Here is a 14397-nt window from a genome sequence, read left to right on the forward strand (position 1 = left end):
GCCATACGATTAGAAGCCTAACGATCTATTGAGCACCTTTCGACACTTTGATAAACAGACTTTCTTCGTACGACCCATTGAGTATGTTAAAGCTTTTGATCGACTTTTCTAGTGTTTCGTCAACGTTCTTCCTGTCAGAGGAATTTTCTTTCCAATTTATCAAAATTGGAGCGGTTTGCATATTGTTCAATATCCCCCTCCTATGTTACTAATTTCTTGCTACATGTACCGTGACCAGACTATGATACCTTTCGAGATTTGCAAGGCAAGATGTATACATCTGAAGACGATGACTCTGTCTATAGAAGCTTGTAAATGGTGTCTGATGGATGATCTAGTACGGCCAATTTGTAAGCTCGATTCTGATGCGATGAAATGGCTCATGTCGGTGGCGAGGATTACGATATGAGTGGTCAGGCTGCATGACAAGATTGAATAGCAAATAAATTACATATCATCGATTTGTAGATCAAGACGTGCTCAGTATGCGATATAGATATGCATCATCGAAACGAGCGGTCGTTCGGCAGACAGGCTTGTGTGCTAGTTGTGCCATCCCGGCTTACATATCAGATCACCTTTGTCTTTCCAAGAATTGCATGGCGACCAAAAGAATTCCAACCAACGCCAGCCATATCTGGTCTACCTTCTAAACCTGTGCCTTGTAAACCATTCCCATCGTCTTCGTGTACACCTCAGAGCCACCAGTAGCCGGCCCCGCCCAGCGCCTGACACTCTCTTCCCGTTCTTTTACCTCTTTCTCATTCGAGATGGCTACGCAGCAACAACAGCAAGCGCCTCGGATACAGTCGCCTCCAATACTACCCTCGAGTTTGTAGTTGTGTCGGATTCTCGTCCGTTGCAGCATCGGAAATACCCACCATAATCCACACGCTGCGCCCATCAGCATACAGTGTTTATTTGTCGTTTTGTGACTAAGCATGTCTGTAGGGTCTTCTTTCTTGCTTTTCTGAGACAGGCGGTAGGATGTGCGTCCGTAGAGGATGCACGGACAGAAAAGCCCTATCAGACATGTCGATACATCACCACTGCAAGCGCAAAGAGAGTGTTTCCACTCATGTGCAGCGCCTTTGTTGGAAAGATCCATGTTCGGGTGGGCTATCTGACCTGGCTGATGCAGAGTGAAATCCAGACCGTTGGGACCGTGGGCAGAATCTGGAGAGAAGACGGCGTGGTGATTGGCTGTCTGGGTTGAAAAGCCATGTGGTGAGTAGGGTTCGTTTGCGTGATCTGGTTGCAAATTGAAGTCTCGCTTAGAGCTCGCAGACAGAGGCGTTATTGGCGCCTTGTACGGTAATGGCGACGATGTTTGTGACGATGGTGTTGGTGGTATAGTAGGCATGGGTTGATGCATCAAAGCTGTGTTTATGGGTGACAGGTTGCTCATTTGCCGTGCATGGTTGCTCTGCCATGTATTGGCATGCTGAGCTGGTGCGTTTCGCGCGTCTGGAATCGGTGAGACGGGCGAGAAGGGTATCGATTGTGTGCCATCTTGCGGCGTTAAGGGTGAGATGGGGGGTTTCTCGTCGTATGGGTGTGACGAGGGTGTATACACCTGTGTCTGGTTGGGTGCAATGTGTGGGTAGTATGACTGTGGGCGGGGATCGATTGGCGTGTACATGTCAATCGGCGAGGAGGTATCGGAGGGCACACGATGTTCAATCGGGGTTTGCGTGTAGGACAAGATTCGGTTGTGTTGTGGCACGTTGGTGTTGATTTGCGGTTGCTGGGGCGGTTGATAGGATGGCGCCTCTTCTTGTAGTGGCACTTGCCACGAGAATCTCTGATGCTGTTGTTGACTCATTTGGTCTTGTGTTCGGTATACACTCCCGGGTACACTATTGTATTAAATCTGGGAGATGAAACAGGCTCGAGATCGCGTGGTAATGTCAAAGATGTGAGCTATGATGCCGCTGTATAGCTTAGGTGCTATATCTGGGGACGCAGACAAGATGTTAAGTTGCAGACGGGGACGGAAGGCTGAGACTTTGCTGAAAGAGTTCACACAAAGGAAGATGCATGGGCGAGAGGAAGGGGTGTTGTTAAGGAAGACCGGCCCTGCGTCCCAGCGTCTCAGCTGCCCCGAGCCCTGCCAATCGCTACAAAGATCGTGTACATCTTTTAGGGTCGCAAACGTCGAAGAGCGATTCGCAGAGCTCCCGCCGCAGGGCGATGATGGGTTGCCTCTCTTTTGTGAGGCGCGGTCGTGACCAATAGATGTTGACGATGAGGTGTTACAGACATGTGGAGAGGAGCCGGGCGCTTAGCGATGAGGCGCATGGACCAATCAGCTACGTGGTGGAACCGCAACCTCTCCCTGAGCGAAAGCCCTGGCTAGGCATGCAGTTGCTCCATTTTAAGGTCTTGCGATGAGTGGTGGTCTCTGATGATCACGGAAGGCTCTAAAGGGTAAGCATGGTGCCAGCAGTGACCAACATGACGTCACAATCCAATGGGATATGCAGATATATGTTTTGGATTGAATAATGGGTGGTTGTATTCTAGCACAATGCACACGGAGGATGAGTCCACTGTCGCCTTCGGGAAACAACTGTAACGGGCACGGTCCCAGGCCCTCGCATCGGTTGATGATTTACTCATCCTTGTTCTGCTGGTTCTTGCCGCGTTCCTCTTTGTTTTCAGCCTATTGCTGGTCAGCACACGTGTGATGAGATGTAGTTGTACACTCACGCCAGGTCGGTCTGTCGAGACGGTGCCCTTGAGTTTGGCAGTCTCAGCAACACCCTCGCCCTTTTTGCTCTTCTCGTCATGCTTGGAAATCTCCGACGAGTGGTGGGTGTCGGCGTTGGACATGCCCTCCTGCTTGCCCGACATCTCGTTGGAGCTCTTGGCGTCCTTGCGAGGGGAGGCCTGGTACTGTCAGTGTCTGATTCCCCGAGGCATGCTAGACTGCCCACCTTGTCGCTCTTGTCGGGGGAAGCCTCCTTCTCGTCGCCAGGGTTGCCCTCTCCGCGGCCGCTCTTCTCGGCCTTCTTGTCCTCTGCCTTTTTCTCGCGGGACTCGGAGTGGGTGATGTCGTTGGACGACTCGTCCTTGGATCCGTCATCAGCCACGTGCTTGGGCTCGTCGTCCTTGTCCTTGGAGCTGTCCTTGGAGTCGTCGCTCGATTCGTCCTTTTCCTCGGCGTCGTCGGCGGCCTCCTCCTCGGGCTCGTCATCCTTCTCGGCGTGGTGGTCATCGTGGTGTTCGCCGTGAGCGGCGCCGTGACTTGTGTCTTGCGTCACGACAATGTAGAGACCTGTGGCAGTGCCGACGGCGGATGCAGCCATCCTGCGGGGGAAGTGTCAGTGTCGTGGCGCGTGGCCGTGGCGGGGGGGGGCGTGACCTACCAGGGGACGTCGCTGCTCGGGGCCTGGCCGTGGGCACCGTGGCCGCTGGCATATGTCCTGCGCTGGAGGGCGCGCTGCCATGGGAGCTCGGCGGTGCGGATGCAGCGCGCTGGGCGGGCGGCGCGTGCGATTGAGGACGCGCGCAGCGTCGTGGACCTGATCAAAGACATGGTGAAGCTGGCGGGCGGCCAATTGAGGCGGGCGCAGAGCGGTTGATGGCGATGTGGGACGCGGAGGGTGCTGGGAGAGAGGTCAGGTCAGGTCATGAGTCGGATCATGGGCACGTCAGCGGAGAAATTAGTGCGGCTCGCGCCCGCCGGGCTGGTCACGTGGGGGTGGGATTGCAGAGGAAACGCATAGGACGGGGAAGCCATGGGCTGGGGGATGGACGGGCATGTTTTGGTTGTTTCCATTGTTGCCAGGCAGAGTCTGCTTGCACGTGGTGTCGTTCACGTCCTTCACGGCAGGGGTGCCAAGGCAGGTGGAGCTCTGGTGAAGGTCTGATGGAGCAGTGAGCGTGCGTGAGTGAGCGAGGTGGGCAGGCAGCAGTGGTCGATTCCTGCCTCTCTGTCTCCCCCGACGCTCCTTCCCACTGCCCACCCACTGTGACAGCGGCGTGTCGTGACTGCCCAGTGCGACGACCACCCTGACTGTGCAGCTCACCCCGTCGCCACGCTGGACAGGTCGCCCACAGCCAGCCAACCCCACCACCGCGAGCTGCCCCGCCCCGCCAAACACAACAACAGCGCCGACACAACAGCGCCCACACAGCCCACGGCGGCCACGCTCTCGTCCGCACCACCTCCACCATGGCGCCCTCGTCGGTCCCGGCCAACCCGACGGCGCACAACGTCGCGCAGCTGCTGCCCAAGCTCAGCAATGACGACCCCGACTTCCGCTTCATGGCGCTCAGCGACCTGCACGACATGCTGCTGGTCTCGCACGCCGGGTTCCTGCACCACGACGACGTGACCTGCGCCAAGACGGTCGACGGCCTGCTGGCCACGCTGGTCGACAGCAACGGCGAGGTGCAGAACCAGGCCGTCAAGTGCCTGGGGCCGTTTGCCAACCGCGTGCCCGACAAGATCCTGTGCCCCATGCTCGAGAAGCTGTCCAACCTGCAGACGGACAACACCGTCGACCACTCCATCCCCGCCCTGGCCCTGCGCGAGGTCGTCGTCTCGCTGCCGCGCCCCGTCGCCGGCCTGGCCCGCACCAAGCCCGTCGCCGACGCCTACACCGCCGTCAGCAAGGTGCTCGTCCCGCGCCTCGTCGGCCACCACGTCATCCAGCCCGCCCAGCAGGGCCTGCCCAAGGTGCCGCGCGGCATGCTGCAGGCCGACCTCGACACGGGCGCCGACAGCAACGCCATCGACGTGCTGACCGAGGTCGCCCGCTGCTTCGGCCCCATGCTGCAGGACGTCGAGATCCACGCCCTGCAGAGCATGACCTTCGACGTGCTCGAGAACGACCGCGCCAGCTCCATGATGAAGAAGAAGTCGGTCACGGCCATGGCCACGCTGGCCGCCTACTTCACCGACCCGCTGCTGAGCAGCTTCCTCTCGCGCGTCATCGAGCACCTGCGCGACGCCCACCTCACCCGCACCAAGCGCCGCCTGTACATCACCATCCTCGGCTCCATGGCCCGCTCCATCCCCCGCAAGTTCGGGCCCTATCTGAAGACGCTGGCGCCCTTTGTGCTGAGCGCCCTGAGCCTGCAGGAGCAGGACGAGGACATGGACGCCTCCGACGACGACGGCGAGCGCGACCCCGAGATCGACGAGGTCCTCGAGGCCGCCCTCATCGCCCTCGAGGGTTTCCTCGCCTCGTGTTCGCAGGACATGCGCATGTACACGGACGAGACCATCGACGCCGCTACGCGCTACCTCAAGTACGACCCCAACCTCGCCCAAGACGACGACGACGAAGACGAGGACGACGATGCCATGGGGAGCGACGACGAGGACGCGCTCGAGGGCGACGACTTCGAGGAAGAGGCGGGCTACGACGACGACGACGACGCGAGCTGGAAGGTGCGTCGGTGTGCGACAAAGGTCCTGTACACGCTCATCTCCACGCGGAGCAACGGTGATTTGCTGGCGGATGGCACTCTCTACAGCCGCGTGGCGCCTGCCCTCATCGCGCGCTTCAAGGAGCGGGAAGACAACGTGCGGCTGGAGGTCCTGGCCACGCTGTCCAACCTCGTCAAGAGGTCGGGCGATGGGCCGTCGCCAGTCCGCTTCTCCGACGAGCAGATGATGCCACCGCCCAGCCGGAAGCGTCGTCGCGGTGGCAGCGATGCCAGCATGCTAGACCTGCAAGCAGCCTCGTCCCTGTCCATGGGCTACACATCCCCCACGCCCGCCGCGACGCCGCCAGCCGGCCCTCGCGCAAGCCTAGCTAAGCTCAGTCCTGACCTCGTCAAGGGCGTTGCCCAGCTTCTCAAGCAGTCGACGTGTCCGCCCAGTACGAAACAAGCATCCGTTCTCCTGATCAAGGACATTGTCATCACGCAGCGAGGCGGACTGGACAGCTACCTCAGCCAGCTCATTGAGCCCGTCGTCGAGGCTGCCAAAACGAGTGGTGGATCCACCAGCAGCGCCTCCACAACAGCCAACAGCCTGCGTATCCACGCACTGCAGCTCATAGGCGCCATCGCCGACACACACCCCTCCCACTCTATCCAGCCCTATCTAGAGTCGATCGTGGATGCGCTGATACGCGGAGCAAAGGACAAGTACAGCAAGCTATCTATAGAGGCCCTGGCAGCTACGGAGCAGGTCGTCAAGTCGCTCACACCCCCTCGCTCGGCTTCTTCGGGACCGCAAAACCAGCAACATCTGGCCCAGCTCTACGATACTCTGGTCAACCGAATAGCAGCAAACGACGCTGATCTCGAGGTGCGCCAGAGCGCCATCCACGTTCTCGGCCTCTTCCTCGGCAGGAGCTCGGGAACAGAGGACCTAGTGTCCTCGGAACATCGAACCGCTGGACTGGAGCTGCTGGCTGACCGTCTGAAAAACGAGCTTACACGCCTCGCCTCTGTCCGTGCCATTGAGTCTATCGCTGCGCATACACGGGCTCAGGATGAACTCTCGGCAGAATGGGTCCAATCTGTTGCTTTGCAACTCGGTGCTCAACTACGCAAGTCTAGTCGCGTGCTACGTGGTGCGAGCTTGACTGCTCTTCGCACTCTGGCCTTGAATTCGCTGTCTAGAAGCCAATTGGACGCCAAGACCAAGGCGCAGATTGTCGACTTGTTACTGCCACTCCTGGACTCTGCCGATCTACATCTTCTAGGGCCGGCTCTCATCATCTTGGCTACCTTTGTCAAGGACGATGCGCAATCTGTGATGACGCCCCAGCTCAACTCAGCACTGTGCCAGGTTGTACAGGGCTCCATCAGTGGGTTGTCGCTCGATGCACTGCTCAAGCTGGTGCGTACAATTGGTGAACAGCACGCTGGCCAAGCGTTGATGAAGTCTCTACTTCAGGATGTCGGCGTTTCTGGGCACCCTGAAGTAGTTGGCAAGGTCATCGGAAACCTCTTGGTGTATGGCGGTAGTAGCGTGGGAGTCAAACTCGAGGCGTTTGTGCAAGAGCTTGAGACGGCTCAAGACGACAAGCGCAAGTGCCTGGCTCTCGTCGTGCTAGGGGAGTCTGCGTTACGACTGGGATCAGAATCAACACTCGACCCAAACATGTTCATCAAGCACTTTTCCGTTCGCTCCGAGCAGGTACCTCTTGCAGCTGCTGTCGCCCTTGGACGAGCAGGTGCCGGAAATGTCAGCAAGTACCTTCCGGTTATTCTGTCGACAATGGGCCAACCATCAGCTCCTCAGTACCTCCTCCTGCACTCTATCAAGGAGATACTTCAACAAGATGATTCTGAGTCCGAGATCATTCCATACGCATCGACGTTATGGCAAAATCTGGTCGTGGCATCCCAGTTCGAAGACAACAAGGCGATTGGTGCAGAGTGCATTGGCAGGCTTACCATCATCGATCCCAAGACATACCTGCCACAACTTCAGGTAAGTGAAGTCCTTGCTTATCACACGATTCGTTGGCTAACAATCTCAGACATTCTTGGGCGACCGCAAAGGCAGTATTCGAGCTATGGTCATCTCGGCATTGCGATACACTCTAGCCGATACTGATGAAGCATACGACGGATACCTCAAGCCAATTGTCGTACCTATGCTGGTACAAATGCTTCACGAACCAGATCTGGAGAACCGACGGTTAGCCCTCACGACGTTCAACTCCGCCATGCACAACAAGCCTGATATCATTCTACCGGCATTGGACCAGCTGCTGCCACTGGCTATGCGGGAAACTGTCATCAAACCCGAACTTGTCCGCGAAGTTCAGATGGGTCCATTCAAGCACAAGGTCGATGACGGCCTTGAGATTCGCAAGAGCGCATACGAGACGCTATACGCACTCCTCGAGACAGCCTTTTCCAGGTTGTCTCCAATTGAAGTGTCCGACTGCTTCGACCGTATTGTTGCTGGTATCACTGACGAACACGACATCCGCATTCTCTGCAACCTCATGCTCACCAAGCTTATGGTCATTGCCCCTAGTCAGGTTCGCTCACGTCTAGAAGCCATTGCTGAGAATTTCCGCACCGTCATGATGACTAAGCCGAAGGAAAATGCCGTCAAGCAGGAGATTGAGAAGATCCATGAAGGTGCCAAGGGCGTGCTCCGAGTGTCTGTACTCCTGAACAAGCAAATGGGTACTGATGGCACTGTAGGCCAGGATGATCCCCAACTCAGAGTATGGGCGCAGTACTGGGACTGGATCAGTAAGGAACATGCTCAAGGGTTGAAGGCTGTAGTGGATGAGATGAAGGAACGCGATCGTTAGACGTAGTGAGGAGACAGTCAGCGACATCGGACGACGTGAATGATTTATGAGCGAGTATGACGTAGCATTTTCAGGGTAGGCGTCTGTTTTGCATGCAATCGGGCGATATAGCCGATGGTGGTAACAAAGTTGATAAAAATACCTTGATAGAGAGGTAAAACTATATGCAACAACGCATTTACAGAAAAACGAAATAACAAGATACTTTGACACACTGATAAGCTCGATTGCATCAAGTCGACGGGCGTATCAGTTCGCTGATGATTTGTCGGCTCCACTGGCTCTCCAAATGAGGCCTCATCCATTACACCATCAAGTTTGCTGACGTTGTATGTCCATCCCGATCATCAGCGGTAGCGGCAGTATGTGCGTTGTCACCACCACCATTGCTTGCATCTGTGCTCTTATCATCATCAACTTCCGATATCTCGACAACTTCGTCAGCTTTTGCGTCGATCGCAAGCTAGCTCGCTTCCAGTTCGAAGAGCGGGCTTTGAGTATTCGCGGCCTTGAATTACTCGTGAAGAGTGTTTTTCTATGCAAACTTTGCACGCCGCCATCCACCGACCTTCCATATAGCTAGAAATTTTTTACCGTCTTAGAAAACCGCGGTCTCTCTTTTATGATGTATATTAACATAATTTGAGAACTTCGCAGCGTGTTGTATCGAGTGGTCCAGCTATCCTGCATGTACTACCGTAGTGGGATTAACGGAGCACACATCACTTTCTTATCCCCTTGTTGCGATTTCATTGAAGTCGAAGACAATTTTGTGCTAACACGAGTGAGTACTGCTGAAAGCTCCAGTCGTTACTCCAATTCCCAATCATGGCATATCAGTTCACTTCCTGCCCAGCCCTACTATGCGTTGGCGATACATTCCTCATACTATTCTCACTATTCGCATCGCTCTTCGCACCATGCAGGCCCTTTCCATCGCCACTTATAAACACCATGTTTGTCATCCCATCCTCGGTACAGGTTAGTGGATACTCGTCATGTTCTGCTGCGAGCTGATTCCTCAACTTATGTCTGGAGTCAATACCATGAGAGTAGCCCGCACGGTCCGTTGCATTGCCTTCGCTAAAACTCCAAAGACGAGAGGGCGAGATAATTTTGAGGAGGGGTCGGAGCGTGGCGACACAGCAGTTGATGATGGCAACGGCGGGCTCGGCGACTGACCAGAAAACAGCGTCGGGCATGGAATAAGAAAGATCGGTGAAGTCAACGTTAAGGAGAACGTTGATGCGAATTACTGTTATGGCTGTCACGCTGAAGGTGTGTCAGTTTGTTTCGTGGCAGATTGCCATGGAGCAGAGTGGATACGTACAAGAGGCCGATTCCAAAGATGGCTGCCAGACCAAGCTTCGTCCCAACGGCCATCTGCAGCTTGCGGATGAACGGAATAGGTAGCAGCATGATGATTAGATCGGTAATCATATTGAAGATACCGATCGTTACAAAGGCGATATTGTAACTGGCGCAGTGTCCGTCAGAAATCGTCGGGTTCCAGTTCATCTCAAACGGTGTGCAGATGAGAAAGATCTGGAGCATACTGCCCAGCCAGTAGGCGCCAATCAGGCCCATGCATATCCATATCCATTTGCGGAATTCTGGCTGTGGGAATATGCGCAAATAAAACCACAGGTAAGACATCTTTATACTGGCCATGGCTGCATAGTATACAGCTTGGTAAGCTACCAGCTGTTTGGCTATGAAGGTTGTATTGGCTAGCGGGATCTCAATCATGTGATACCGCATCCCATGGTTTGCGTACGTGATATGCATTGCGAGCATGCCTAAGTCACCGATTAGTGCGTTCCAGTCAAGACCTGGGAAATCCCATGGCAGTTTTCTGGTCAACGGCTGACACGTACCAAAAGTAAACATTAACGAAACCACGGCGGCGGCATCATCCCACCTGTGAACCAGTCAGATTTACGCTGCTACATCGTACTACAAACTCTCAAACTGCACATACCATACTTTTGTCTTGCGGATCCGTCTCGCAAGAAACCGCAGCGCAACTAGTGTGGCGGCAAATCCAACGAGGAAAAAGTTGGCCACCAGCTGCTTAGTGACTCTGGGGAACTGAAAAATGTATGTTTTGGTCGAGGAATCTGTGGATAGCATATCGCGTGGTTTACTTCAGTCTGCATTCCTGGTAAACTGCTTCTTGGCCGCTTTGCGCGCTACTCGTGTTTTAACGATAACTTTTCACGATTTTCTGCGGTCTCCCGCGCGAAGGAACGCGCGTTCTTTCCTAGGATCATGTAGGATTCATTATGAAACAACTGAAGCCGTCTAAGCGCACCCGAGGATTCCGGTACGACAATTTCCAGCCCTCGATCTATTCCATTCGCGTACTGGTCTTTCGGGGATGCTATGGCGCGGCTGAGATGCCGCTGTCCGTACCTGGGGCTGGACGGGTCGGTTGCAGACCGTCAAGCGCCCGACGAAAGGGGTGTGCCCTGACCGTTGAACGTGGAGGGGACTTAGCAAGGACATGACTCAGAAACGGTATGTCAAAACCACTGTTGTGGAGCTTTTGTCCATAGCCCATGCGCGTTGGGCCGTTATCAGCCACTCTCGTCTAGTGTGGTTGACTTACTTGTCTGTCCAGATCAGCCCCTCTCGTTCTTTTGTCGCCTCCTCGTACGGTAGTTCCTTTGCTCACGACCGACGTTCAAAGCAATTGTAGCGACACACTGTTCGATCACAAACAACATGGCTGGACATACTGGGTGCGTGGCATCCTTTGACGCGCTGTCGATCAAGGAGCCAGACTTCATTATCATCGGTGGCGGCATCGGTGGGTTGGTTGTTGCCAACCGTCTGAGCGAGCATGCGAACAAGAAGGTGCTGTTGATCGAAGCGGGAGCCAACCGTCAGGGGGATCCAAAAATTGACACCATGGGCATGCTGTCAACGCTTTATGGGGACCCTGATTATGATTGGGACTTCATGACTGAGCCACAAGTGAGTCGAGAATGGCGTAATGATATTCTGTATTTGTAGAAATCATAGGCCAGATCTGACAATTTGACAGACGCACGTGAACGGCAGACAAATCCCGCATCCACGGGGAAAAGTGCTTGGTGGATCCACAGCCATCAACTTTGGCGCAAACGTGTATCCCTCCAAGGCTAACTTTGAAGCATGGAAAGCCCTCGGTAACGAAGGATGGGATGCTGCCGGGCTTGCGCCGTACTTCCGCAAATACAGTCGATTCACTCCACCAAGTGCTGAAACCAAAGAGCTCCTCAGAATCAATTACATCAACGAGGAGCTACATGGTAAGGATGGACCTCTGCCAGTGACCATGCCAGACATCTATGGACCTTTCCAGGCGTCGTGGTCCAAGACACTCGACAAACTGGGTTGGTGCAATTCTGATGACCCCATCGAAGGCGAGAAGCTGGGTAACTTTGAGTGCGGGTTGACTATCGACGCGGAGACCAAGACTCGTGGTTATGCTGCGTCAGCCTACTACACCCCAGTTGTCGCGAAGAGGCCCAACCTCCAAGTATTGACAGAGACATTTGTTGAAAAGATACTTACCAAGGACGTTGATGGCTCTATTGTAGCTACAGGTGTGCGAGTCCAAACAAACGACGGTGCACACCACGAAATTGTCGCAAAAAATGAAATCATTCTCTGCGCGGGAGCCATCCAGTCGCCACAAATTCTCGAATTGTCCGGCATTGGACAGAGCAACCTTCTTCAGAAGCATGGTATTCCCGTAGTTCTCCACAGCCCTGGTGTTGGTGAAAATCTTCAGGACCACGCCATCTCAGCTCCTTGTTTCGAGATCGCAGATGAACAAATCTCAGCAGACATCATGCGCGACCCCAACATCGTGCAGGCCGTGCTCCAGCAATACGTGACCACCAGGACTGGTCCTCTCGTCGGCATACCCATCAGCGTGACTATGCTACCTCTCGTCGACTCCAATGGCCGCGTCAGCCGTGACGATATTGCTCAACTAACGAAGCAGTACGTCGACGACGCGAATTTACCCCTCTGGCAAAAGAAGCAGTACGAACAACTCCAGGAACAGATTCTGGGGCCCAAAGAGGCAGCCGGGTACGTGATGATGCTGCCGCTCCAATTGAACATATCTCCTGGAAAGACGGAGATGAAGAAGCTGCTCGCACCCACAAATCCCAAAAACTACATCACAATCATGGCGGTCAACAATCATCCTTTCTCACGTGGCATTTGCCACATCAGATCTGCGGATCCGAAAGATAAGCCGATTTTGGACCCGCGGTATCTCTCTCACCCACTAGATCTGGAGATCTTAGCGCGCCAGACGCAGTACATTGAAACAATAGTCAAAACCGAGCCCTTCGCTTCGTTACTCAAACCAAGTGGGCGGTTACCCGATGGCAAAGAAGCGACGAGCCTGGATGCAGCGAAGGAAATTGTCAAGGAACGATTGCTGAGCACGTTCCATCCTACGGGCACATGTGCTATGATGCCAAAGGAGATCGGGGGCGTGGTGGATACCAGACTAAAGGTACATGGAACAAGGAATTTGAGGGTTGTTGACGCATCTGTGTTTCCTATGGAAACATTAGGAAATATCCAGGCTACGGTTTATGCGGTAGCCGAAAAGGCAGCAGATATTATCAAGAAAGATTGGGAATACGCGTAAGAAAAGGAGTTGATAAAACAAACCTAAAAAAACTTAATAAAAGATACAGATCTCTCTAAACGTGTTAATAGACATAGGACAACAGACAAGACAAATGTATTTTAAAAATCTAATATATTAAATCTTTTTAACTAGATTTAAACATAGTATACAAATACATCTAGATTTAGATTTATACTTTAGCTTAGTATATTAAAATAACAAATCTCTTATCTATATAGTAAAGATAGTAATTATAAAAGGTAGTATTTTTATCTTATTTATTTTAAGTTGTTTTTTAGAATAACAAAAGTTATATTTTATTATATTTACCTATTATTATTAGATAAATAGGCTAACTTTATAGGATTTTAAGATAACAATAATAAAGTACGTTAATATAATATAGGTTTAACTAAGCTAAGGATCTAAATAATACTATAGATACTTTTAAGCTTATAAATTATTAATTAGACTATAAGACTTAGTTCATTTCTGTAGATTCTATTAAGACTTACTATTTATTTAAATAGTGTAGTATAGCTGCAGATTATCTTTTAACTTATGTTATATTATAAATTTATTATAACCTAGTAGTTACTATAAATATTAGTAAAATTTAGAAACTTTTATAAGAATACTATAGCTATTCTTCTTTAATATCTAATCTTTTCTTAAGTACTATACTAGTAGTTTTAAGTAGGATAGTAATAAGTAATTACTATTAAGAAAGTTTAATTAGCTTTAGAACTTTTTAAAAAATAGTAATTAAACTCTTAGATTCTAATAGGCTAGGCCTAGTAAAACCTTAGTAAGTAAAGCCTTAGAGCTTAGCAGCTCTAATAACTAATACCTACCCTTAGCTAGCCTACTAGAGATAGCTAGTACACTACTAAAAGAACTATTAGTAGAGAAAAGCTAGTAATATAGATTATTAGTAAATTTATTTAATTTATACTAGTATCTAGCCTTAGAGTTAGCCCCTTATATAGATTAGTATATTTCTTAAAAACTTTTTCTTCTCTACTAAGTAATAGGTTTTAATATAAAGATAAATAATATTAATTTCTAAATTACTTTACACTAATTAAGTAGAAAGGTATTTAAAGAGAGATTTCTAAACTCTAAGAAATATAAGAAAGTAGACTTCTTAGAGAAGATTTAATATAACTTTTCTAAAAGAAAGACTATACTAGCTATATCTAAAATAGAGATTTAATAATTATTATTATATATTAGAAGTAGATATATAGTCTTAAGTAATATATTAAGCTATAGGTTAAGAAGAAGCTTTGTAGGAATAGTTTTAAACTATAAATTCCTAAGCCTCTATTCTTAAAAAGCTTACTATAGATTTCTTCTTTAGTAAAAAACTATTAGTAATTATTAAATTAATAGACTAGGCCTTATAATAGAAGTTTTATAAAATCTCTTTACTATTAAGAAGAGTTAAAGAGTATTAACTTATAAGTTACATAGCTTACTAATACGCTCTATAGAAATCTAAAGTAT

The 14397-nt window shown here is 51.2% G+C and overlaps 5 protein-coding genes across 5 annotated transcripts; 2 read left to right on the plus strand and 3 right to left on the minus strand.

The window, feature by feature from the left end:
• Positions 1–649: 649 nt before the first annotated feature.
• P153DRAFT_388522 (PLAC8-domain-containing protein) lies at positions 650–1825 on the minus strand (the record flags this gene model as incomplete). The annotated part of the gene is made up of 1 exon (XM_033670758.1): positions 650–1825. The coding sequence occupies one exon, from the start codon at positions 1823–1825 to the stop codon at positions 650–652; it is 1176 nt and encodes a 391-aa protein (XP_033520875.1).
• Positions 1826–2507: 682 nt separating this feature from the next.
• P153DRAFT_346273 (uncharacterized protein) lies at positions 2508–3875 on the minus strand. The gene is made up of 4 exons (XM_033666118.1): positions 3372–3875; positions 2940–3312; positions 2713–2892; positions 2508–2665 (listed from the first exon to the last, which is right to left on the minus strand). Exons 1-4 carry the CDS (start codon positions 3539–3541, stop codon positions 2615–2617), a joined length of 774 nt encoding a protein of 257 aa, XP_033520876.1. The 5' UTR covers positions 3542–3875; the 3' UTR covers positions 2508–2614.
• A 158-nt stretch (positions 3876–4033) lies between these two features.
• Positions 4034–8590, plus strand: P153DRAFT_78714 (TIP120-domain-containing protein). Its single transcript, XM_033673399.1, has 2 exons — positions 4034–7405; positions 7455–8590. The coding sequence occupies exons 1-2, from the start codon at positions 4181–4183 to the stop codon at positions 8244–8246; spliced, it is 4017 nt and encodes a 1338-aa protein (XP_033520877.1). The 5' UTR covers positions 4034–4180; the 3' UTR covers positions 8247–8590.
• Positions 8591–10379, minus strand: P153DRAFT_407629 (uncharacterized protein; the record flags this gene model as incomplete). Its single annotated transcript, XM_033672045.1, has 4 exons — positions 8591–9518; positions 9577–10045; positions 10124–10167; positions 10228–10379. 4 exons carry the CDS (start codon positions 10377–10379, stop codon positions 9083–9085), a joined length of 1101 nt encoding a protein of 366 aa, XP_033520878.1. The 3' UTR covers positions 8591–9082.
• Positions 10380–10819: 440 nt separating this feature from the next.
• P153DRAFT_399264 (GMC oxidoreductase) lies at positions 10820–12998 on the plus strand. Its single transcript, XM_033671713.1, has 2 exons — positions 10820–11225; positions 11296–12998. Exons 1-2 carry the CDS (start codon positions 10974–10976, stop codon positions 12904–12906), a joined length of 1863 nt encoding a protein of 620 aa, XP_033520879.1. The 5' UTR covers positions 10820–10973; the 3' UTR covers positions 12907–12998.
• Positions 12999–14397: the final 1399 nt, after the last annotated feature.

The sequence above is a fragment of the Dothidotthia symphoricarpi genome (assembly GCF_010015815.1).
Source record: "Dothidotthia symphoricarpi CBS 119687 unplaced genomic scaffold P153scaffold_17, whole genome shotgun sequence".
Lineage (NCBI taxonomy): Eukaryota > Fungi > Ascomycota > Dothideomycetes > Pleosporales > Dothidotthiaceae > Dothidotthia > Dothidotthia symphoricarpi.

What these genes read in the sequence shown, in the direction of transcription:
- P153DRAFT_346273 (XM_033666118.1), bottom strand. Translation starts at nt 3,541, where the DNA reads ATGTCTTTGATCAGGTCCACGACGCTGCGCGCGTCCTCAATCGCACGC. An exon ending in CCCCCGACAAGAGCGACAAG is followed by an intron (nt 2,893 to 2,939) that starts GTGGGCAGTCTA and finishes TGACAGTACCAG; the next exon opens with GCCTCCCCTCGCAAGGACGC. An exon ending in TCTCGACAGACCGACCTGGC is followed by an intron (nt 2,666 to 2,712) that starts GTGAGTGTACAA and finishes GACCAGCAATAG; the next exon opens with GCTGAAAACAAAGAGGAACG.
- P153DRAFT_78714 (XM_033673399.1), top strand. Translation starts at nt 4,181, where the DNA reads ATGGCGCCCTCGTCGGTCCCGGCCAACCCGACGGCGCACAACGTCGCG. An exon ending in CATACCTGCCACAACTTCAG is followed by an intron (nt 7,406 to 7,454) that starts GTAAGTGAAGTC and finishes TAACAATCTCAG; the next exon opens with ACATTCTTGGGCGACCGCAA.
- P153DRAFT_399264 (XM_033671713.1), top strand. Translation starts at nt 10,974, where the DNA reads ATGGCTGGACATACTGGGTGCGTGGCATCCTTTGACGCGCTGTCGATC. An exon ending in ACTTCATGACTGAGCCACAA is followed by an intron (nt 11,226 to 11,295) that starts GTGAGTCGAGAA and finishes ACAATTTGACAG; the next exon opens with ACGCACGTGAACGGCAGACA.